The sequence below is a fragment of the Caretta caretta genome, chromosome 5, assembly GCF_965140235.1.
Source record: "Caretta caretta isolate rCarCar2 chromosome 5, rCarCar1.hap1, whole genome shotgun sequence".
Taxonomy (NCBI): domain Eukaryota; kingdom Metazoa; phylum Chordata; order Testudines; family Cheloniidae; genus Caretta; species Caretta caretta.
This window is the reverse complement of record NC_134210.1, coordinates 24968229-24991258: the sequence shown is the minus strand read 5'-3', so window position 1 is coordinate 24991258 and position 23030 is coordinate 24968229. Positions and strand designations below refer to the sequence as shown.

Below are 23030 nucleotides of genomic sequence, written 5' to 3'. Positions count from 1 at the left end.
GGTAGTCAATAATAGATCCCTACTGTTATATTCTTATTAGAGCATGGAATTACTATCCATAGAGAGTCTATGGAACATGTGGATTCATTTAAGATTTTTATTTCATTTGATTCTACATTTTCTTTCACATAGTGCCACTCCCCTCCCCACCGCATGACCTGTTCTGTCCTTCCGATATATTTTGTACCCCGGAATGATTGTGTCCCATTGATTGTCCTCACTCCACCAGGTTTCTGTGATGCCTATTATATCAATATCCTCCTTTAACATGAGGCACTCTAGTTCACCCACCTTATTATTTAGGCTTCTAGCATTTGTGTACAAGCACTTTAAAAACTTGTCACTGTTCATTTGTCTGCACTTTTCTGATGCGTCAGATTCTTTATGTGAATGTTTCTCGTCTGATCTGGCCCATACTTTGTCCTCTTCCATCCTTTCCTCCTGACTAAAACCTAGAGAATCTCTATCAATAGATTCTCCTCTAAGAGAAGTCTCTGTCCAATCCACGTGCGCCTCCGCAGCAATCGGCTTTCCCCCCATCTCTTAGTTTAAAAAGTGCTCTGCAACCTTTTTAATGTGAAGTGCCAGCAATCTGGATCCACTTTGGTTTAGGTGGAGCCCATCCTTCCTATATAGGCTCCCCCTATTCCAAAAGTTTCCCCAGTTCCTAATGAATCTAAACCCCTCCTCTCTACAACATCGTCTCATCCACGCACTGAGACTCTGAAGCTCTGCCTGCCTAGCTGGCCCTGCGCGTGGAACTGGAAGCATTTCTGAGAATACCACCACAGACATCCTGGATTTCAGTCTCTTTCCTAGCAGCCTAAATTTGGCTTCCAGGACGTCTCTCCTACCCTTCCCTATGTCACCGGTACCTACATGTACCACGGCCACTGACTCCTCCCCAGCACTACACAAGTCTACCTAGATGCCTCGAGAGATCCGCAACCTTCGCACCAGGCAGGCAAGTCACCATACGGTTCTCCTGGTCATCACAAACCCAGCTATCTATGTTTCTAATGACTGAATCTCCCATTACTAACACCTGCCTTTTCCTAGTGACTGAAGTTCCCTCCCCCGGAGAGGTAACCTCACTGTGAGAGGATACCCCAACATCATCTGGAAGGAGGGTCCCAACTATGGGAAGGTTTCCCTCTGTTCCCGTTAACTGCTCTCCTTTAGCCCTTTCATCCTCCTTAACAGCGCAAGGGCTGTCTGACCGGAGGGGGGACAAATCTACAGTGTCCCTGAAAGCCTCATCAACATACCTCTCTGCCTCCCTTAGCAACTCCAGTTCCGCCACCGTGGCCTCCAAAGCCCATACACGGTCTCTGAGGGCCAGGAGCTCCTTGCACCGAATGCACACAGATGCCACCCGCCCACAGGGCAGGTAATCATACATGCTACACTGAGTGCAATAAACAGGATAGCCCCCACTCTGCTGCTGGGCTTCTGCCTGCATTTTCTCCTACAGCTACCTAGGTTAATGATAGGGTTTTTTGTATAAATCAAGAAGTTTTGATTACAGTTTAGTTTAAAGGTTTTAAAGAATGGCAAGTGTACCTTGCCCCCTTTCCAAACTCCCTGTTAGCGGTCCCTGGTCGCTTGCTCACTGCTTTATAAAGCCGTGGCCTTCTTGATAGCCCCCAACTAAGGCTCAGCCAATGAACAGAGGCTTCTAATGGTGGTTTAAAATCTTAATGGCTCCTATTAACCAGGACAATTGACTGTAGATGGCTCTGTTTTACTTGTAAGTCTTCCTGTATACCTGTGTGCTGGCAAGTGGGCAATGAAGTCTTACAGTGACATGATCATGTTACCTGAACTGGAATCCATCTTTAACCTGGAGCTTTTCCATTGAGAAGGAGGGGTGAGAACCCAGAGGGACAAAGAATTCCCGCCTTATGCAAAAGATATATAAGTGGGTGGAACAGAACAAATGAGAGGGCCATCATGAGAAATCCCCTAGCTACTACCTGAGCTGGAACAGGGGCTGTACCAGGGGAAAGGATTGTGCCCAGACTAGGAAGGTGTCCAGTCTGTGAAAGAAATGTATTGAAATATCTGAGGGTGAGATTTTAGCTGTATTCAGTTTCATTACTGTACTAGACTTAGACTTGCGTGTTTTATTTTATTTTGCTTGGTAATTCACTTTGTTCTGTCTGTTACTACTTGGGACCACTTAAATCCTACTTTCTGTATTTAATAAAATCACTTTTTACATATTAATTAACCCAGACTCTGTATTAATACCTGGGGTGCAAACAGCTGTGCATCTCTCTCTATCAGTGTTATAGAGGGCGAACAATTTATGAGTTTACCCTGTATAAACTTTATACAGGGTAAAATGGATTTATTTGGGGTTTGGACCCCATTGGGAGTTGGGCATCTGAGTGTTAAAGACAGGAACACTTCTTAAGCTGCTTTCAGTTAAATCTGCAGGTTTGGGGCACGTGGTTCAGACCCTGGGTCTGTGTTGGAGCAGACTGGCGTGTCTGGCTCAGCAAGACAGGGTGCTGGAGTCCCAAGCTGGCAGGGAAAGCAGGGGCAGAAGTAGTCTTGGCACATCAGTTGGCAGTTCCCAAGGGGGTTTCTGTGATCCAACCCATCACAATGTCCACCAGGCAACAGTTGCCCCCAAGAAGAATTTTAGAATGACCAAGCAAAGCATGCCAAGAGGGAGAGATGTGCATTCACAAAGCCCGAGTAACAGGGATATATGCAGGTGAAGCACAGAGGAGTTGGGGAGTGGAATCCCAGTTCAGGATCAGGAGGAGAAGCTGCTGCACAACCCTCACCACCCTAGCCTATAGGTAGGCATGAAAGCTGCAAACTCTCCATGACACTGCTGTGGAACATGAGGACTACCAATTTTAATTATGTATCCTGCAGCTCCTTCTTAATTCTGTGCACTCAGAATCAGTCTAAGCAAAATCAGAGATCCCTGCTGTAGAGCATACAGTTTGTTCACACTGCTTCCTTTCCATAGACACTCCACTGGTGAACCACTACCCAACACTCCAGCCACACCATAGTAGTGCACAGATTTATTCTGGCCTTCTGCATAGGGTGAAGTTTCCTGGGTCTTTTGTTATGCTGGTCTACTCACACTCTTAACAAGGCTTCTTTTTTAATTCATCCCCTTCCCACCTGAATCTGGAATTTCTGATCTAGTTGTAGCCCTGTCAAACTTGAGATTTTTGGCAGCTTTATAAAGTTAAGTATTTTTACACTAGAAGACACCTAAAGTTTTGAATATGAAGAGTGGACCTTCTGGACAAGTGATCTTATTTTTTTCTTGGGATACCAGCACAATGACTGTCCCATCTCAGTCTCAGATTGACAAACCCGTAACATAACCACAAAAATCTCTCTCTCTCTGTTTATATTATTCAGTCTATTCCAAAAGCCCAAATTAAGCATAGCAACCAAACCGGCCTTTTCAGGATGAGCTTTCCTCTCCCCTCATTTTAGTGAGTAAGGTCACCAGCAATGTTCACACCCCAAGTCAGCACAGCAGTTGCCTGCAATGACTACTACCTTCAGCTCAGACCTCCTCAAGCTGCGGTCCACAGAGAACTTGGGTGGTCACATCACACTGACTTTTCCTCCTTATTCACAGTTACAGTACAACCTCAGAGTTATAAACGCCTCGGGAATGGAGGTTGTTCATAACTCTAAAATGTTAATAATTCAGAACAATGTGTTATTGCTCTTTCAAAAGTTTACAACTGAACATTGACTAAACACAGCTTTGAAACCTTACTATGCAGAAGAAAAATGCTGCTTTCTCTTCATTTTTTTTAAGTAGTTTACGTTTAACACAGTACCCTACAGTATTTGCTTTTTCTTTTTTTCTCTGCTGCTTGATGGTGTACTTCCAGTTCCAATGAGGCGTGTGGTTGACCTGTCAGTTTAATGACGTTCATAACTCTGAGGTTTTACTGTATTAAACTGCATTAAAAGCCAACTAATATACACCTATACTGCAACGTGTCAGAGTATGGGGGAGAAGCAGCCCATGAGACAATCTCTATATTAAAATATTGCACATGCAATAAAACCTCCCTCCCTTATATAGTTAATGGATTTATGAGGCCTCCAGTGCTTAAAAGCAAAACTTAATTTCAAAGCTAGGCTTTGTCTACACTGAGGATCTGTCCTGGTTACAGCCACCAGGGCAGCTAAGTGCACACCCTGGAGTAGCCAGGCAAAGCAGCTGTTATGATGCTATTTGCTCCTTAGTTTCAAGCAAGCTGCACTGATGCCATAGCTTGTTCCCGCTGGAGGTTTGCACTGGTACAGTTATATCAGTGGCTGGCCACTGACGGCTGAAATCCCCAGAGTAGAGAAAAAGTTGTAGAAAAAGTTAGGATTTTTCTTGTAACATTGGCAGGTAAAAACAAAGACTGAAGTGTGATTTAAGATGGTGTCACTTTAATGTGGAGTTTAATTCTTTTATATTTGAATAGAGGTAGGTGTTATAAAGGATTGCCATACACAAGTCACATGTTTTATCTGAGAAAATCTAAGTAATTAGTTTGGGCTACATAGTTACGGTATGCGTTCCTAGCAAATATACAGTTTGATTCATATGATATCATCAGGTCCATGGATTGCCAAAGTTTGGGTTAAAAAAAAAAAATATGCACCAAAGGACCTGCAGCAAGCCTGGCATCAAGTTTCAACTCTCCTGTAAGATGCTGTCCAGGGGAAGAAAGGAAAAAAAAAAAAAAAAAAGGCTTGGGGGAGAGGGCAGATGATCAGGAGGAATCCAAAAGAATGAGTATGGTCTGTTTAAAATGTGGGTGAGATAACACACAGCCATATTCTGCCAAAGACAGCTGGTGGAAACAAACCAACTGTAAATGAATGCCCACCTTAGCTGGAATAATTTAGGCTCTTCATCTTCCGCATATGTGTAATAACTAGGGAGTTTTCTAGTTAAATGGTGATCTCTCACACCTGTCAGCTGAATCAGGGTTCAAAATGCAAAATACAGCACTCAGGAATATTGTGTTGATTTGTGAAACTCCCTGCAAAACTCCAAGTTAATTGTTGTATGAACAGATTGTTTAGAGAACTAGCTATGGTAAAGGACCACTGTATGCCATTTATTTAAAAGCAGCATGTCATTTAAAAAAAAAACAACAAAAAACTAAGCACGAATACACTGAAATCACAGATTATTTAATGTTGGAATATGAAAGATTTCATATTTCTGGTACAGACTCAGACTCTTTCAGATCAGAAAGGATCATCTAGTCTGACCTCCTGCACTTTGCAGGCCACAGAACCTCACCCACCCACTCTTGCAAATAGATCCCTAATGTGTGGCTGAGTTACTGAAGTCCTCAAATCATGATTTAAGGACTTCAAGTTACAGAGAACCCACCATCTACACGAGTTGAAACCTGCAAGTGACCCTGGCCCACACTGCAGAGGAAGGCAAAAAAACCCCAGGATCTCTTGCAATCTGACCTGGGGGGGAAAATTCCTTCCCATTCCCAAATATGGCGATCAGTTAGACCCTGAGCATGTGGGCAAGACCCACCAGCCAGACACCTGGAAAAGAATTTTCTGTAGTAACTCAGAGCCTTCCCCATCTAGTGTCTCATCACCAGCCTTGGAGATATCTGCTGCTACCAGTCGCAGTTCAGCTAAATGCCCTTGTGGGCAGTCCCATCATACCATCCCCTCCATAAACTTAGCAAGTTCAGTCTTGAAGCCAGTTTTTTGCCCACACTGCTCCCCTTGGAAGGCTGTTCCAGAACTTCACTCCTGTGATGGTTAGAAACTGTCATCTAATTTCAAGCCTAAACTTGATGATGGCCAGTTTATATCCATTTGTTCTTGTGTCCACCTTGACACTTAACTAACTCCTCTGTTTCCCTAGTATTTATCCCTCTGATGTATTTATAGAGAGCAATCATATTTCCCCCATCTTTGGTTAGGCTAAACAAGCCAAGCTCTTTGAGTCTCCTCTCATAACTTAAGTTTTCCATTCCTTGGATCATCCTAGTAGCCCTTCTCTGTACCTGTTCCAGTTTGAATTCATCTTTCTTAAACACAGGAGGCCAGAACTGCACACAGTACTCCAGATGAGGTCTCACCAGTGCCTTGTATAATGGTACTAACACTTCTCTATCACTACTGTAAATCTCGCCTGATGCATTCGAGGACTGCATTAGCATTTTTCACAGCCGCATCATACTGGCGGCTCATGGTTATCCTCTGATCAACCAATACACCCAGCTCTTTCTTCTCCTCCGCCATTTCCAACTGATATGACCCCAGTTTATAGCAAAAATTCTTGTTGTTAGTCCCCAAATGCATGACCTTGCACTGTGCACTATTCAATTTCATCCTATTTCTATTACTCCAGTTTACAAAGTTGTCCAAATCATCTTGTATGATATTCCAGTCCTCCCCCTCATTGGTATGATCAGTGTTGTTACAAGTTCCACCCAAAAGATGAGAGAGGGTCAAACATATGGCATACATGTCAAGAGTCACCTGTGTCACGTGCATTTTATCTGTAAGACAATTCAGTGCTGCCATGCCACAAAGTGTGTGCCACAACACAACTAATAAGACTTCCTACAAGCAAACATGTGACATAACTTCACGGGCATACATTCCGCACGCCACAAAATGCCACAAGAACTTATTGCATAAGAATGCAGTGAACAGTAACCAGGCATACTGAGTGATTGTGTAAACAGGTGGCATTCGCACTGCTTCAGAAGAAATACACACACTGTATGAGGTCAAATTCACCCCTCTCTTGGTAATCTTACTGGTAACTCAAACAGAATATGAAACTCAACCTAAGCTTTCTCTCCAGTTGCAGCTCTTCCTGGGGTTTGACAAATCCTAGAGGACTTCCCCATCTCTGCCCCTAGTTCCCTGTATGAGAGGCAGGTGCAAACATCTACTCAGACTGGTGGAATTAACTAGCCACATCTGCCTTATCAGCTCTGTGCAGGGTTCCAGAACCCCTGCTAACAGGGTAGTCAACAGGACAGCCTTGTATCCCTATATGGAGTTACAGACCTTGCCACCCTGTTACAGTCTGGATACAGTTTTCTATGTTAAGTGTTCAGATACCACAGTGATAATAATGGTACAAATGCCTAAAAAGAAACAATACTGGATATTAGAACCATTAATAGGATAAACTAAGCTCCAGGTACAGAATCAAGATTTGTGAAAGAGCCCAATCTGGTAGAAGACTGGTGGATCCTGCACACATGCAGATTTTCACATAAGCCAGCTAATGTCCTAAGGTGAGGCATGTGGCCAATTCTGATTAGCCTGTGTAACTGAGAATTATACTCCAAAACAGAAACAGTTTAGAGACCTAATGTAACAGGAGAGTACAGTAGTGTTTGGAAAATGCTTCTGTTCTCTGTAGTTGATTAACCTACAACCTTATCTAGTTGGGAGTGAGGGACTGTTTCCACAATACAAACTAACAAATATTAGTCAGCCAGAGCGAGCCCTGGAGTACTTACATCACTCTTTCTGAACTTTGCTTTCAAGCTCTTCATGTTTATCCCATTCAGTTTTCCAGATCTGAGGTTTTTTTCAACACCTAGGCAAAACAGAAAGGAAAATAAGTTTCTAACTAGATACTGCATAGGTTCACTAGGAGCCTTATTACACTTTTAAAAATAGAACTTTGACTTAAAAACAAATCAAGAAGTATCGGTTGTGTCTTAATTTTAAAGAATCTTGAAAAGTAACAGCATTTCACAGCTTCCTGAAGTTTCGTGGCACAAGCCCAACACTGACTAAATTCCTGCAGAGCAATAGCATGAAACAATCTTTACCTGTTATTTATAAGTTTGTATTTTATAATACTAGTAATATCTTGCCTAAAGAGGATATTACAGGTAACATTTGTACGAGCCTACTGGCTTATATCTGTGTTACTGTCAAAACAACCACTGGTACAGGTGGGTAGTGGGAAAGAAACTGTAGGGAAATATCCAGTCATTGAATTAAGGTTCTTGCACCCTACCCTGGCACACATTGCAGGATAATGTCAGAAGCATCCTCTATCAATCTCAATATATGGAGAAGTTCTGTACAAACATTTCCACTAATAGTTTGTGAACACATACGAAAACAAAACATAATGGGAAGAGAATAGCTACTGGGAGAAAGATTAACAGACTCCTGGAATGAACAAAGTCGTCTAAGTAACAAAATTTCAACATTTCAAGGTCTGTTGAAAACTTACAAAATATGTTTGCGTTATGTTTACAGAAATAGTCTGTCCATGTATTTTTGGAGTTTTAGCTGCCATGCAAGCTCCTACTGAAAGAACAATTTAACTGCAAAAAATATTCACATGCACAAAGTTCTGTTTCTTTCTAGCAACTTCTCCCTCCAACTTAGAATAAAAGAAAAAAAATTTCCTATTGTAGTTCAGAGTCTAGTCAAATAAATGAATAGCTATGAATATATTCCCCTCCCCTAATTTCTATAGGTCCCCTACGTTCACTGTATGAAATTTCATGTCATTTTCAGAGGCTCTAGACTCCAGTTTGATAAAGAAAAAAAAAACCCCACCACCACCATTCTTTCATCACATCAGTTAAGTTAAAGTGCCAATTTATTTTTTGGCAAGCAAGTTAAAATGACCACACTATTGTGCAAATTAAGATTTAATCCACACTCACATGTAATCTTTCAAAACGGTATCACATAGTTTTATCAACAGTTACATTGCAGGAAGAGGGTATATTTGTGGAAAGTCAGGAAAAAAAATCAATACCACACACCATCCTTTTGAACTAAGCACAGCTATGAGAAGTTTTTAAATCACCAGAGCTCTACATGAACAGTTCTCATGAAGATATTAAAAAAAAACAAAAACACATGAATAAGCTTCCCAAAATATCTCACAGACATGCCAAGTAGGTCTTCAGCTGGGCCAATTCCTCTCCTTCCCCCAAAACAAATACCTTTCTGTAGAAAGTTAAAGTAACACCAAATCTAATCAAAGGACTCAGGCACGATTAGGTAGTTGTTCTGCAGGCAGAACGCTGACTCACTTTTAATACAAGAACAAGGGGACACTCAATGAAACTCAAAAAGTAACAAGTGTAAAGAGTGACCTCTACAGAGGTAGAAAAACAACAGACTTGAGCTCTCCGTTCCTTTGCAGGAGGGGCAGGTCGCTTCTTTATGACAGACATAGTAGTCTTGAAAGGTTTTTGCAAAAAAGACAAAACTCATTTTATTTTGCAGGTGCTGTCTAGGCTGGAGGATGCTAAAATGATGGAGAATTAATGAGAGGGTGACATGGAGTGAAAATTACAGATGCAGACATGCATCTGAAGAAGTGGGGTTTTTACCCATGAAATCTTATGCTCAAATAAATCTGTTAGTCTTTAAGGTGCCAACGGACTCCTTGTTGTCAAGATCAAGCAACTTCACCTCTCCAGTGAAGGAGTCAGAGCTCACAACGAACATCTGAGACTTCAGAGGTTTTGCTGGAGGACCAAGGAAGAGCAACCTTGACATTCCTGGTATTTCCAAGGTAAAAAAAACAAGACTTTTTCACATGTCTTACTTATACATCGAAGCAGGAAAAGGTGGGGGGGGGGGGGGAGGAGAGGAGGTGGCAGAAGCCTAATGTTTTAAAAATCCTTTGCAGATGATCACTTTTAAAACTGATATAAAGGTATTATCTTTTATTTAAAAGCCTCTGGAACATATCACCACAAGAGATAATTGAAGCCAATAGTTTAGCAGGATTTAAAACAGATTAAACACTTATATAAGTAAGAAGACTATTCAATTACATGGAATTATATTCCTTTAAAATAATTTTCAGTGGACTAAAAACAAATGTTCATGCATCAGGGCAAAGAAATCACCAAGCAGGGATTTAAATAAACACCACCGCCACCCAGAAATAAAAACTTCCCTGCTACAAGTTTGTTTGGGGTTTTTTGAACCTACATCTGAAGCAGCAGAAGACAGGATGTTGTTGAAGACAGGATACCTGACTAGATGGACTAATGGTGAGATCCTCTATGGGAACTCCTGAGTATGCAGACAGAGTGGCTGCAGAACTGGGCCTTATGTAGGACTTATTATACATTCCAATTAGCAGCTGTCATCAACAAGTTTTTGATGTTTTTTTTTTTTTTTGGCACTTCCTGTTGGAGGCCAACATTACAACTAACTTTTTTTCCCCACAAGATTCATCAAGATCACATGTTGCCTACAGTATGTGCATTTTATGTACTTATAGCATTATCTAAATCCACAGCAAAATCAAATTTTTGGCAGCATGCCAAAACAAAACAAAAAAAAAAACACACCACCACCACACCAACCACCCCATAGATTCCCAGGTTTGGTGTTGTTCATGACCCACATTACTCTAATCTTTTCATCAGAGACAACTAAAAACAAACATTACGATTAGAATTTGTGCATCATAACGCTCATGATCCCTCAGCAATAGAGAGACAAAAATCTGTAAAACAACTGGCTTTTGTTTCCCCTTACTAAAGGTTTACATTCTCAAAGGGAGTAACTACTGGAATTAGCACAGAAGAGGTCAGTGTCCCAATTCAGTACACCTTTATGATAAATGTTCATTTCCCACAGATAAAAGGTAGTTCCTCTAATAATGTACTGCATTACTGTTGTACAAGACACAGGCACATCCACTGAAATTCACAAATGAACACTGCTCTACGACCTTTCAAAACAGTATTTCAGCAGGTGATACAAAGGTACTAACAAAGACCATCTTTTCAATCCATTTATCAAATAGAGTGTAGCTCCCATTTTAGAGCAGATGCAATAATAAATACTGAGAACTGTCAATTTGTATCCACAGCATCTTTGTAAAATCAGAGCATGTAAATCCACAAGCTCAGCAGCTTAATTCTAGTTAAAAGCATCCGATTGTTAGTTCAATTAAATACACAATACTTGATCTGTAATCCCTTTAGCATAGAATTAAAAAATTATTAACTTTTAGCAATACATACTAAAACCCCAGCAAGGTTCACTGTCAACCTAGAAATGCCACCATGTTACAATAAGATGCAGTAAGATAGTGGTAATTTGAGGTTCCGAGATTTCTGTATGTATGGTGTTTGAACCTAAAATTCATACCATTAAGTATTAAGGTTTAAAAAGTTACTAGGGCAAGCACTCCCACTGACTTACACTAGGGCAAATCAAAGTAAATACCCACCCTAGGCTTATAGTTTCCTCCTATTAAAATTATATTAGAATCAGAGCAAGGTCTTTCAAACAACATTGTAATTAACTCCTTGAATGCCCCTTGAATCCAGCGAAGCAACATAAAATGGCCTTAGGGCATATTGTAAATTTGTTAGTCACTAAGGTGCCATAAGTACTCCTCGTTCTTTTTGCTGATACAGACTAACATGGCTACCACTCTGAAACCTGTATACTCTATGTTTGTGCCGCTGAAAATGACTCTCTGCTGCTAAGGCTCATTGCCCTGAATGTTTAATGCCAGAAGGGTTAAATATTGGAAAGAAATATCAGTGTATTTCTGTAAAGTAGGAGATGTAAGTAGGAGATGCCACATTCAGTTTTTCTACCAAGTGATATCCCCGTCTCTTTCCGACCACAATTGTACCCAGTTTATTACATTTCTATACTCACAGCACAATACTAATCTCAGAATTAATTGTCAGTTGTGGGGATGGAGATTAGATGAATGCAAAGTCGGCCCACCCATTAGGAAAGGCTACAAAACCTTCCTGTCAGATAAAGCTTTTCCAACATAACCAAAATGACATTCACAACTTCAACCAGTCCTCTCTTTCCAACCTCACTCTCCCCCTACCTCAAGCAGATCTTTCTAGAAGCCAATAAAGGAGAAGAGCCAGAGACTCCATGAGGAACCTGCATACCGAACACCTAGCAGGGATTCTCCTTTCCCCAATAATGCTTCAGATGATAATTTTCCTCCTACGCCACGAATTCAGCTCTCATTCCCAAGAACAAACTCTGCTGGCAGTTAGTGTTGCTCTATTAATTACCCATAGGCACTTGCACAGCTAGCGACTAATCTACTGCTCACCTCAATACCTGTGCTTGTCACATTCTTCACATGATCAAGCTCCGCTGACCCAGTTAACAGGGACGCGAATGCCACTCACAAACCTGGGTTTTTTCCATTGCCAGAGCCACTGGGAGGGCTTAGCTTTTGCCCATCTTCCTAGCTGCTTTTGTTTACCATACCATACAAACTGGCACCATACTGAAAGATACCCCCAGCACTTTCCATGCTACTAAATATCTTGTGATTTCATCACATTCAGCATCTTCCCCCTGCAACCCTTTCCCACCCCCACCCTGCCCAGTCCATTGCAGACAACCATATGCCATCTGACAAACAATGGAAAGGGTTTCTGTACCGTGAGTGTATCAGTGTGGCTCTGACTATGAAAACACATTGAGAAATTCACTATGTGACTCAAGGGCTACTCAAGAGAGGGAATGAATGATTTGTACACAGCTAATCCTACTTTAAGCAGAATCATAAGACACAAGATGCATCAGAGACCTTTGGTGACCTAGTCCCACCCTCTGCCTGTTTAGGACCATCTCCTGTGTCCTCCCACTCTGTCATCTCTGCTCATCCGATGAAGTGAGCTGTAGCTCACGAAAGCTCATGCTCAAATAAATTGGTTAGTCTCTAAGGTGCCACAAGTACTCCTTTTTGCTTTTAGATGTGTTAAGCAACGTGCACTCAACTTCCCTTGGGAGATTTTTTCCACTCAAATACATCCCGCTGTTGGAAAACTTTTCCCATTGATATCCTTCTAAAATTCTCCACTGTATCACAATCTCCTAGCTGTAACCTTTGTGTTAAAAAAAAAAATTCTCTTTCAACCAAGGCACTTAGAAGCTTCAAGCATTTTTTAAAATTATATTGCTGTAGTCACCAACCTGCCAGTAAATGTCATTTCACCAAGCTTTTCATTTTCTCCCTCATGGGGTGCACAGAGAAGGGCTGTTTTCTCCCTCTTTACAGAAGAGGCTGAGGGTTGGCCCCCTACATCCACCAATCCCCTTTAATCCATAGCTACATCAGGGGATTCACCACAGACAAGGACCATCCACATGGAAATCTCTTGCGACCAAACTGCCAACTGCCACGCACACCCAAGCCTCACCTTGAAAACCACTTCCCCTGGAACATCCCTCGGGGGTGAAAAGAGGTTATGAGAGTGAACCCACATAGTTTACTGCCAACTCTTTGTAGTCACTCACGTTGCTGTGCCTCATGGATCTAGGGTCAGGGGGAGTCCAGCCCCAACAACAGCCACAGCCCCTCCCTATTTACAGCTCAGATCTCCCCCAAGTCTCTGCAGATGAGTCTCTATAGGACTGAGAAGGAAGGAGCAAGTATAATGCAGTGCTGGTTCCTCTTCCTGCACTAAGATCCACAGATTCTGGTTCCTCTCTGCAGGGGCAAGAGGACCATGGGCCAAGAGTTATTACATTTCACAGTTTGAACTACTAAGAAATGCTTCTTACTTTTTGATCATTCAGATTGCTGCTGACAAGCTGAGGTTAGGCATGTTATAGGTTCACCATAGATGCGCAATTTTTGTATCACAGTCAAATTACTGACTCATTTACTTAAAATCAAGTCTATAGTCAATGAATTTTAAGTACTCTCTGTGGAAGCCAGCACAGTAAACCAAACTAGTAAGACAGTGACTCAGACGTTTTATTTTTTGAACAGGTGCGTAGCTACAAGGATGTAGCTGTACGAGTGCAAACCCTTCAGCGGGAATGCACTGCACGGGGGAAAAAAGTGACCTGTGCACAGATGCAATTTAGCATAGTTTGAAACTACAGCTATAGCAATACAGTCACACCAGCAGAAAGAAAAAACCCCAAACAAAAAACTACACACCAATTGTAGGCAAGAACTCAGTGTTTCAGTCCTCTACTCTTAGACCTTGTCTGCAATTTGTAACAGTTTAAAATCTGTTTTTAAGTTGATTCAGCTGAGCCAGGTAAGCCATCCCTGAATGGATACCTTAGAGGCCTAATGCTAACCAATTTAAGAGTGTCCACATAGGGTTTTGTGCCAGGTTAACTAAAATTGGTTTTTAAATCAAACTAGTAGAAGTTGTGTGAACACACAAGGCCTTAGTGCCACCCAATTACAATAACTGGAAAGAATTATACAAAAGAAGAAAACAAGACCCTTCTTCAGTTTATCTTGTGCAACTGATAGCACTCTAAGTGAAATCCTGGCTTCACTGAAGTTAATTGGAGTTTACTCATTTATTCATTAGACTCACATTTTTCCCCTCTGTATCTAATCAGACTCTCTGTCTGGGCAGGTCTATCAACACAGAATCAGCAAACTGAATTTTTTTTTTTAAAAGGATAGGAAAATGTAAGACCACAGAAACTGGCAGGGGCAAGGGCAGGTATAATGATTTAAATTACTTTAATCTCAGCTTTAGAAACCAAACAGATTTCAAGCTGCCAGTGTCTCTTTCAGTTGGGCAAACAATTATTTTGAGGAAGATGGAAGGGGGGTGAGAAAGATTGCTCTAGTGTACTCTTATCTCTAACCTAGTATAAGCTGTCAATCACAAGCTGACATCAGCCAGGCAACAATGCCTACAGCAGTCCAAAGCCTACTCCTCTTGAGAAATCCTTCATAGTCAGGTGCCTCAGAAGGCCAAGTGTGGCATGGGAATTATGGGGAAAAATCCTCTTACTAATTGAGAGCGTTTAGTCAAAATGACAGAGAAAAGATGGTCTTGGTTTGAAACACTCTCTGGGACTTAGGAAATATGGGCCCAATACCCAGCTATTCCACAGACTTTGTGTATGATCTCAGGCAAGTATAATCTCTCTGTGCCTCAGTTCCTCTTCTCTAAAAAGGGAGGACAGAAATACAAGGGGGAAGAAGAGGGTGTCTTCCTTCTCTACTTGGACTGCAAAGTCTTCAGGACAGCAGCTGTTTCTAGCTATCTGTTTGTACAGCACTTTACACAGCAAGGCCTGGATTTGGATTGAGGCATCTAGTTACAAATAAAAATAAAAAGACTACATGAGCCACAGTTCCACTTGTTATTGTATTAAAGATTTAAGAGCGATCAGAAGAAGCAACAGTGCCCAATCAAGAGCAAGGGATGTAACCAGCAGAGATGTGCCGAACAACCTATTTGTTCAAATAGCAGCACAGAAGGCATTCCGAGAACTGCATCTCACAACAGCTAGTACCTGCTACTCATTTCCTTTACGATACTTCACATCAGACAACTTGCTCCTTACAGGAGTAAGCAAGCATGAGGAAAGTATAAAGATTTAATCTTAAAACCAAGGCTGTACAATGTTGCTTTATGGATGAATGCTGTAAAGTAGCTCAAGAGAAAACAAACACGGGAATTGTTAAGAAGGGATGAACGGTATCTTTATTTAATGTGTGTCAAACCTCATCCTCAAACCCTGTCCCTACCACAAGATGATTCCCTGGAGGATATTACCCCATTGAAGAAATATTCACACTAAGAAAAGTTTTCAAATATTCTATAGCAGGATATAAAACCTGATTGAGAAAGGAAGTGATGTGATCTTTATTTTGACTTTCTGAGGCCATTTTAATTCAATTCGTATGTATGCCTTGCTACATAGAACACTTAAGAGAAAAGCTCAGCCTGTTAAGGAATCAACATCACTAACCCTACAATTAAGTACTGAGAGCACTGGGGGCAGAGTGAACTATACTAAACTGCCAAGGAGGCACCAACCAACCACAGCAGCACCCCTCACCCCACCCCACAATCCTGGCTGAATGAGGAGGGGAGGCCCTGGGGGAGGGGGAACAGAGAGTAAGCCCATCCCACACTCACCGCATAGCTGCGGCTCCTGTCCCATCAGGAGGGACCTGGCTTCCCGCTTTGGGCGTTGCAACCCTGTGCACCAGGCTGCAACACCCAGAGTGGCATGGGTGCAATTTAACCCATGAATCCATGTTAACACTGCCCCTCGAGAACACCCATTCATATCTGTATTATTGAAAACCCTTTCCTTAGGGACAGGATGCAATGTCAATATATCAGACTGACTTCATTGTAAATACTGTACATATAAATACCAAGGAAGGATGGTATAATGATTAAGGCACTACTCAGGGACTTGGGAGACCCAGCTTCAAATTCCCTACTACACCACAGACTTCTGGTATGATCTTGGGCAAGTCAGTCTGTCTGTCTGTGCCCCAACTCCCTACCCTTAAAGTAGGAACAGCAGTGTTTCTCTACCACACAAGGGTGTTTTGAGGATAAATACATTAAAGTGTGAAGGGCTCAGATTGGAATGTAATGGGGGCAATACAAGTACCTAAGATGGACAGAAAATCACCTGCTAAATGCTGTTGATTCAACATCCCCTCCAGCTATCCTAGTAGCCACACTCCCTTATGTGCCAACACCACTCATTTTTCAGGCCAAGCTGCCACTTCACATTCTCTTCTGCAATAACAAATGGAGGAACTGGGACTGTCTAACGCTGCTGCCACCAGGTCTGTTTTAGTTTCCATCCCTGAAGCCCTCTATAATGGTTTACACCAGCTTCCAGCTGTAAATGCCAATGGTGAATTTAGCCCTCTCTCCTTCCTACCCCAAACCCAACTTTATCTCAAACAGTTTGATAACTGTAGATTCTACAATAGTTTATTACTTAAGCTGCCATCATTAAAAGTATGACTTTCACAATTTTGAATATAAAACACCTCTTAAAAGAATTAAAGATTATGGACAGTAGAAAAACTACTGCCAGAATAGTAGTAATTTCAATGCATATCTTCTGGTGAAGTCATGACCCACAGAAGCCACCACAAACCTGCCTAGATAGTTGATATAAATCTCAAAAGCCATTTTCTTTTGGCTATTTTAGTTTCTGCCTGAGACAGCAAAGAACACAACACTAAAGCTTTAGATTTATTAGTTCTATTTTTAGGCATTTTTGTTTATTGTTATTTCAGGTATCACCACCATGCCACAAGAACCAGAACATACTCAGCTACCAGAATGAATTGATTATAGTGGATATTACTACAACTGGAGCAAAGATTGTGTCATTAACCTTCACAAAAACCTAGAACTGCATAGAAACTTAGCTTCCAGTCCTCTTGTTCTCCTATTAAATGCATATGCCCCACCAAATGGGGCTGCAGAGAGGTGCCCAAGTGGAGCTATATCAAAAGTGAACAGAGATGCGTTATTAAACCCTTTCATGAAAACTTCCATCAGCAGCTCTGTTCACTCTTCCCTTACCCATTTTAAGTAATGAATTGTTTTTGGGGAAACCAGCTTCTTTGTTATGTTGATAGGTGCATTCCTGGATTAGGGAAGAGAATGGTACATACACATATTCCCAATATTTTGGAGTCTTGCTGTGCATGGTATACAGGTAAATGTTGGCAAGGCACTTTGCTTCTCTGTCAGACAGAATGTCAGGTTCTAAACAAACCCTGTTTTGTTCTTCTCAAATGCTCTTTCACATCTCTGTTTATGTGGCTGTTGTGCGACTCTTTGCTTAGCAAATACAAAAAAGTTCATTTACCTCTCTTTATGAGTGTGTGTCAAAAGCTAAGCAGTTCTAGAGATTTATCAATTCCACCTAATCAGTCTAGAGTGTCTGTTCTAGTAATGTACATATATTTAGTGTTTTAAGCTTTTTAATGCTATTCTGAAACCAGCAGAGAGATGGCACTAAATAAGAGGCCTCAAAATGCACAACTGAGAACTGGACAATAAATGTTTAAAATTTGTCAGTACAATGGGTGTTTTGCATGCATAATCATTAACCATATTTATATTCTATTACAGGGTCATAGTCTTAAATGGAGAAATATGTAAGAGTAGATTTTTCAGTAAGAAACTAAAATGATTTGATAAGTAACACAGTACAGCCAAAAAAAGGAGAGGGGGAAGGAAAATCCTCTTCACAGGATTGGTAAGAATTAGAAATATGAACTCCAGTGTGGATCTGACTGGGTTACTAATCAGGTCCATTTTTAATTGTCACCTGCGGGGAAATTCTGAGCTGACAAGATTCTTTCAAATAAACTGAAACCTTGTAGCCTCAGTATCCCCTTAAACTGCTACTTTTGCAGTTATGAACTTTTAAGATAAATTTAGTTCATAACAGTAAAAAGTAAAATTAGATAGGAAGGACATCATCCGGTTTAAAAAAACCCTAAAAAAAGCAAGCATCCTTATGCTACTTAAGAGTAACTTTGAATGTTAAGAATCTAGCTTGCTTTGTATTATTTGCACTATCACTGTACTTTACTTTCTGCATCTTTCAGAGCCTGAACAATGAAAACAGATTAATCATTTTACTCTCAGATTCTAATGCCATGGCAGAATGCTCTACAATATTTGTTTTGCCAAGACTGCTGGGAAATTTGTCTTTCAAAAAAAAAAATTCCATTGGAAAGTAAAGGAAGAAACCATTCCTATTCCGGCCAAATTTAAACTTAGAGAGTCCCTTTAAGGACAAGGTACCTACCAGGCCCATCTTAAAGAGTAAAAAACTGGAAAGGGGCGGGGTGCACACACACACACACACACACACACACACGTCTGTTTTGCTCACATTTCTCAAAAGTTACTTTAAACTCAGTCCTCATAACTCCCTGAGTATATGTGCATGAATGCTTCTGGGTGCAGAAAAAATTCACCAACAGAGTTGCAAACACCAGGAGAGGTTTATACTTTTAATGAAAATGCTGACAATTTTAACTACAGCTTAGAATGCGATATTTTACAAGGACATTAGTGAGGTATTTTATTATTCGCAATAAAGCTATAGCAGGTTCTGATCAAGAGAATTAGAACCTCTTCTGTTAAACAGTGCCAGCCAGCATCCTTTTGCTACACAAATAGTAAAAATCCCATGTGAGGATAAAAAAAAGAGGAAAGGATTAAGCATTATTTACAGAAACCTTTGGCATTTAGAGTAAGAGCTTCAGCAACGTAACAACAAAAAGAAGTGAAAATACTCCAGTATATGTATGTGCGCGTGTGTGTATATATATGTGGAACAAATTCCACTAGCTCGGAGAACTTTCCCCAAACCCTGTTTGTGAGACAGATACCTTGGCAGGGGAGGAGCTCCTTAGGGAGAGAAATCCATAGATGCTGACTGCTACCCCTTAAAGTTGACTAAAGCTGCGCTATTATTACTCACACATGAACTGCAGCTGTCAACTCTCCAAAGCCCTGATGCGACCCACCGCAGGAGAGAGACTGGAGTAAAAAAAAGCTGCCGTTGAGTCACTGGCGGCTGTGCACGGCCCTCTGGAGCCTCTACAAACCCAGACGCGCTGCGGGGGGGGAGAACTTAACTTTCTGCTAAAGGAAACGCACCATCAGCAGCTTCTGGTGGGAGGGGAGCAGAGAGAAATCTCCCCCTGCTCCAGAGAGCAGAAAGCCCAACACAGCGACCCACGCCGCCTGCAAACTCTTCCCTCTCCTTGAGGAAACTTGTTCCTCCACCGCTCCGCAGAGAGGAGGCCTCCCACTCACGCAGTCCAGGCAGCGCCCCGAGCCCTGGAAATCCCAGGCTGAACTGAATCATAATAAAGGAGAGGGGCTATGAAATCCTTGCCTGCTACCACTGCCTCCCTCCCGGTCTCGCCAAACTTCAGGGCTCCGGGAGGAGAGACGGAAGCGACAAGGGTCCAGTCTGGAGAGCTCCTCTACCTCTGTCTCGCCCATTCATTCCCTCCATCCCTCCTTCCAGCAGGCGTGCATCTCATCTCTGCCCTCCACAGGCACCACCTTCCGGCCCCGCTTTTCCTAGAGACCCCAGGAGCAGGCAGCTGGCTCCCCACTTCGCCGCCCGCCGCCTCCTCCTTCCCCTCCCCGCTCTCTCCGGGCTGAGCCATGCACACAATGCCCCTATTCATAGCCTCCTCCCCGGCCACTCCGCTCCCTGGATTCCGAATCACAAAAGCAAGGGGTGGGAACAGGACACAATAAAAAAAAGAGAGAGAGAGAGAGAGAGAGCGCGCTGGATAAACAGATGCCAACTTCTGCGGGGACACTCACCCCATGGAGGCTCCTTGCCCGGCGGCTGCTGCTGCTGCTGCCGCCGCCGCCGCCTGCGGCTCCGCAGCCGCACACGCTCCGCGCCCGACACGCTGGCCGGGGAGAGGAAAGCGGAGCCGCAGCTGCCCGGGGAAAGTTCCCTCCTCCTGCTGCTGCTGGTGGTCAGCGCGAGCCACACACACGGAGCGAGCGCCCAACGCTCCGACTGCTCGGGGAGGGGCAGGAGGGGGGAGGGGAATTACATCACTCTGGGCCCACGTGACCGCAGCGCTCCTGCCCCCGTTGAGGTGCGGTGTGGGGCGAGGGGGGCGGCGGACACCGCTCGACGCCCGGCTGGGGCTTGAGCCCAACTACAGTCTGTGAGTCACGTGGCAGGCGGGGATGCTCCCCCTCCCGAGCCGCTGCTGCCGCAGGTCGCTGCTCTGTAGCGCCCCCAGCGGTGGCTGCAGTTCCCCTCCCCTCCCGCTCACTGCCCCAGAGAAGCCAGGCGTGGGCTTAGGGGTCTGGGTGGGAGAGGCAGGGGGCGGATGAAGGAAAGGGGCAGGAGCTAGAAAGAGATGGGAAGGATGGGGAGACTGGGTGAGCAGGGGAGCTGGAAAAATTTATATGGGGGGTGCTGAGAGCCATTGAATCAACCTGTAAACCCTGTATGGGACGGGAACCACTTCAAGCCAGCAGCCCTGGTTCCAGCCTGTGTGTGTGGTTCAGCAAGGGGAGAGGGTTGAGAACCAGAGACTTGGGTGGGGTAGGGAAGGGTTAGACCTGGTGGAGTGGAGAGGAGCCAAACCGTTCCACCTTCCTTGCTCTTCCTGGCTTGTGGCTTCAGGTTAGACCAGCCCAAGGATGAGCAGAACGAGGGACCAGAGCCACTGGATGTGGAAGATGAGCCACTGAGGACAGTCCCAGCCACATCATGAGGCACTTTGCTGATGAAAAATGCCTACTCTGCTTTCCCTCCCAGTGTATCTTCCCAGAAGCCTCTCATTGGCAGCAGCCCTCTGGCCCTTTCTACCACTTAGACTGTAAACTCTTACGGTGACCAGATAAGCAAGTGTGAGGCAAGTGGGGGACAGTAGGCACCTATATAAGACAAAGCCCCAAATACTGGGACTGTCCCTATAAAATTGGGACATCTGGTCACCCTAGCAAAGACTGTCTTTTTGTTCTCTGTGTGTGTGTATGTGTGTGTGTGTGTGTGTGCAGCACGTACCACAGCTGGGTCTTGGGCCATGATCGGGGTGCCGAGGCATTACTATCATACACATAAATAATAATAACAAAGCGCTTTCAATCTGTATAAGACAAGAGACAAGGGATGGATACAGACTGATGAGGGACTAAAAGGAAACAATGAGACAGTGCTGGCCAGCATGCTAGGCCGTGGTCTCAGTGCACCAGCAGCATAACTGTAGTCATGTTTTTGTAGGCATCACAGTAAAGGAGGGTTTGAATGAGGGATCTGAAATGAGGAAATTTTTGTGGATGTTTATGGGGAGCTCTTTACAGGCACCGGCTTCCTCCTTGCACGGAGGGTGTTCAACTATCACCTTCTCCGCCTCAGGTCCCACCCCCACTCCACCCCTTCTCCCAAGTCCCCACCCTGCCCCTTCCCACACCTGCTCCGTCTCAGGCCCCGCCCCCACCCCACTCCTTCCCCGAAGCCTCCACCCCCACCCCACCTATTTCCAATCCCGTCCCGCCTATTCCCCCCAGTTCCGCCTTCTCCACCGAGTGCATCCCGTCCCTGCTCCTCCCTCTCCCCCCAGCACCTCCTGCACACCACAGAACAGCTGATCTGTGGTGGGCGGGAGGCGCTGGGAGGGCAGTAGAGGAGTCGATCGGCAGGGCTGTTAGGGGTGGGAGGCGCCAAGGGGCAAAGGGGGCACCCACTAATTTTCTTCCATGGGTGTTCCAGCCCTAGAGCTCCCACAGAGTCAGGGCCTATGGAGCTGTCCAATCCCCACCTGAGAAAGCCTTGGTTCACAAATTCCCCTATTAAGACCACAGCCCCGACTCTTGCTGCCACTAACGTCCCATCAAAAATCCATTAACCGTCTTCTATGTACCTCATTAACAATCCCCTATATTTGGTTCCACTTCACAAGCCCATGGCCTCTTCCTAATACTACAGAGAATTCTTTCCTGGGTATCTGGTTGGTGAATCTTGCCCATATGCTCAGGGTTTAGCTGATCACCATATTTGGGGTCGGGAAGGAATTTTCCTCCAGGGCAGATTGGAAGAGGCCCTGGAGGTTTTTCGCCTTCCTCTGTAGCATGGGACACGGGTAACTTGCTGGAGGATTCTCTGCTCCTTGAAGTCTTTAAACCACGATTTGAGGACTTCAATAGCTCAGACATAGGTGAGAGGTTTTTTTGCAGGAGTGGGTGAGATTCTGGGGCCTGCGTTGTGCAAGAGGTCAGACTAGATGATCATAATGGTCCCTTCTGACCTAAATATCTATGAATCTATGAAACTGCAACTAGCCTCTCAGCCCAGATCCCAGATCCCCCCTCGCTCTCAGCAGCATCCACCAGTGAGCACTTCCCCCAAACACCTGTGTGAAAACCACACCAGTGTCATAAGGAAGTGCACTTACAGAAATGAATGTGTGATCCCTATATTGTGCCGTAATATTTACTTTGACTGTGAGAACAGAATCAAATAAGTCCACCAACACCATTTTCCCTCTTTTTCATTTTTCTTTTAAAAAACACAGGGAAATAAAAAATGAAAAACTATATTAGTCTAATGCTACGGCTGAGAACTTGCACAAAAAGAGGAACATAGGAAAGTTGCATTTTATACAACAACATTAGCATTTTATACATTAACATTATAGGGCACGTTGCATATATTTAGGATTTTGTATTCCTGTTTATGCTGTAAAATGCATACCTTCAAAGTACTAGAGGGTCACA

At 43.4% G+C, this 23030-nt stretch overlaps 1 protein-coding gene across 9 annotated transcripts in view; it reads right to left on the bottom strand.

Moving 5' to 3' along the window:
• RAI14 (retinoic acid induced 14) overlaps window positions 1-20449 on the bottom strand; it is a 135095-nt gene extending 114646 nt beyond the window's left edge. For 4 of the 9 annotated variants that reach the window (XM_048850644.2, XM_048850647.2, XM_048850645.2 and 1 more), the window contains exons 1-2: window positions 19428-19661; window positions 7518-7597 (exon numbers count right to left, since the gene is read on the bottom strand). In XM_048850644.2, coding sequence (XP_048706601.2) covers window positions 7518-7597; window positions 19428-19638 — 291 coding nt within the window. In that variant the 5' untranslated portion in view covers window positions 19639-19661. The other 5 variants (XM_048850651.2, XM_048850649.2, XM_075128417.1 and 2 more) reach the window with 5 other exon arrangements.
• Window positions 20450-23030: the final 2581 nt, after the last annotated feature.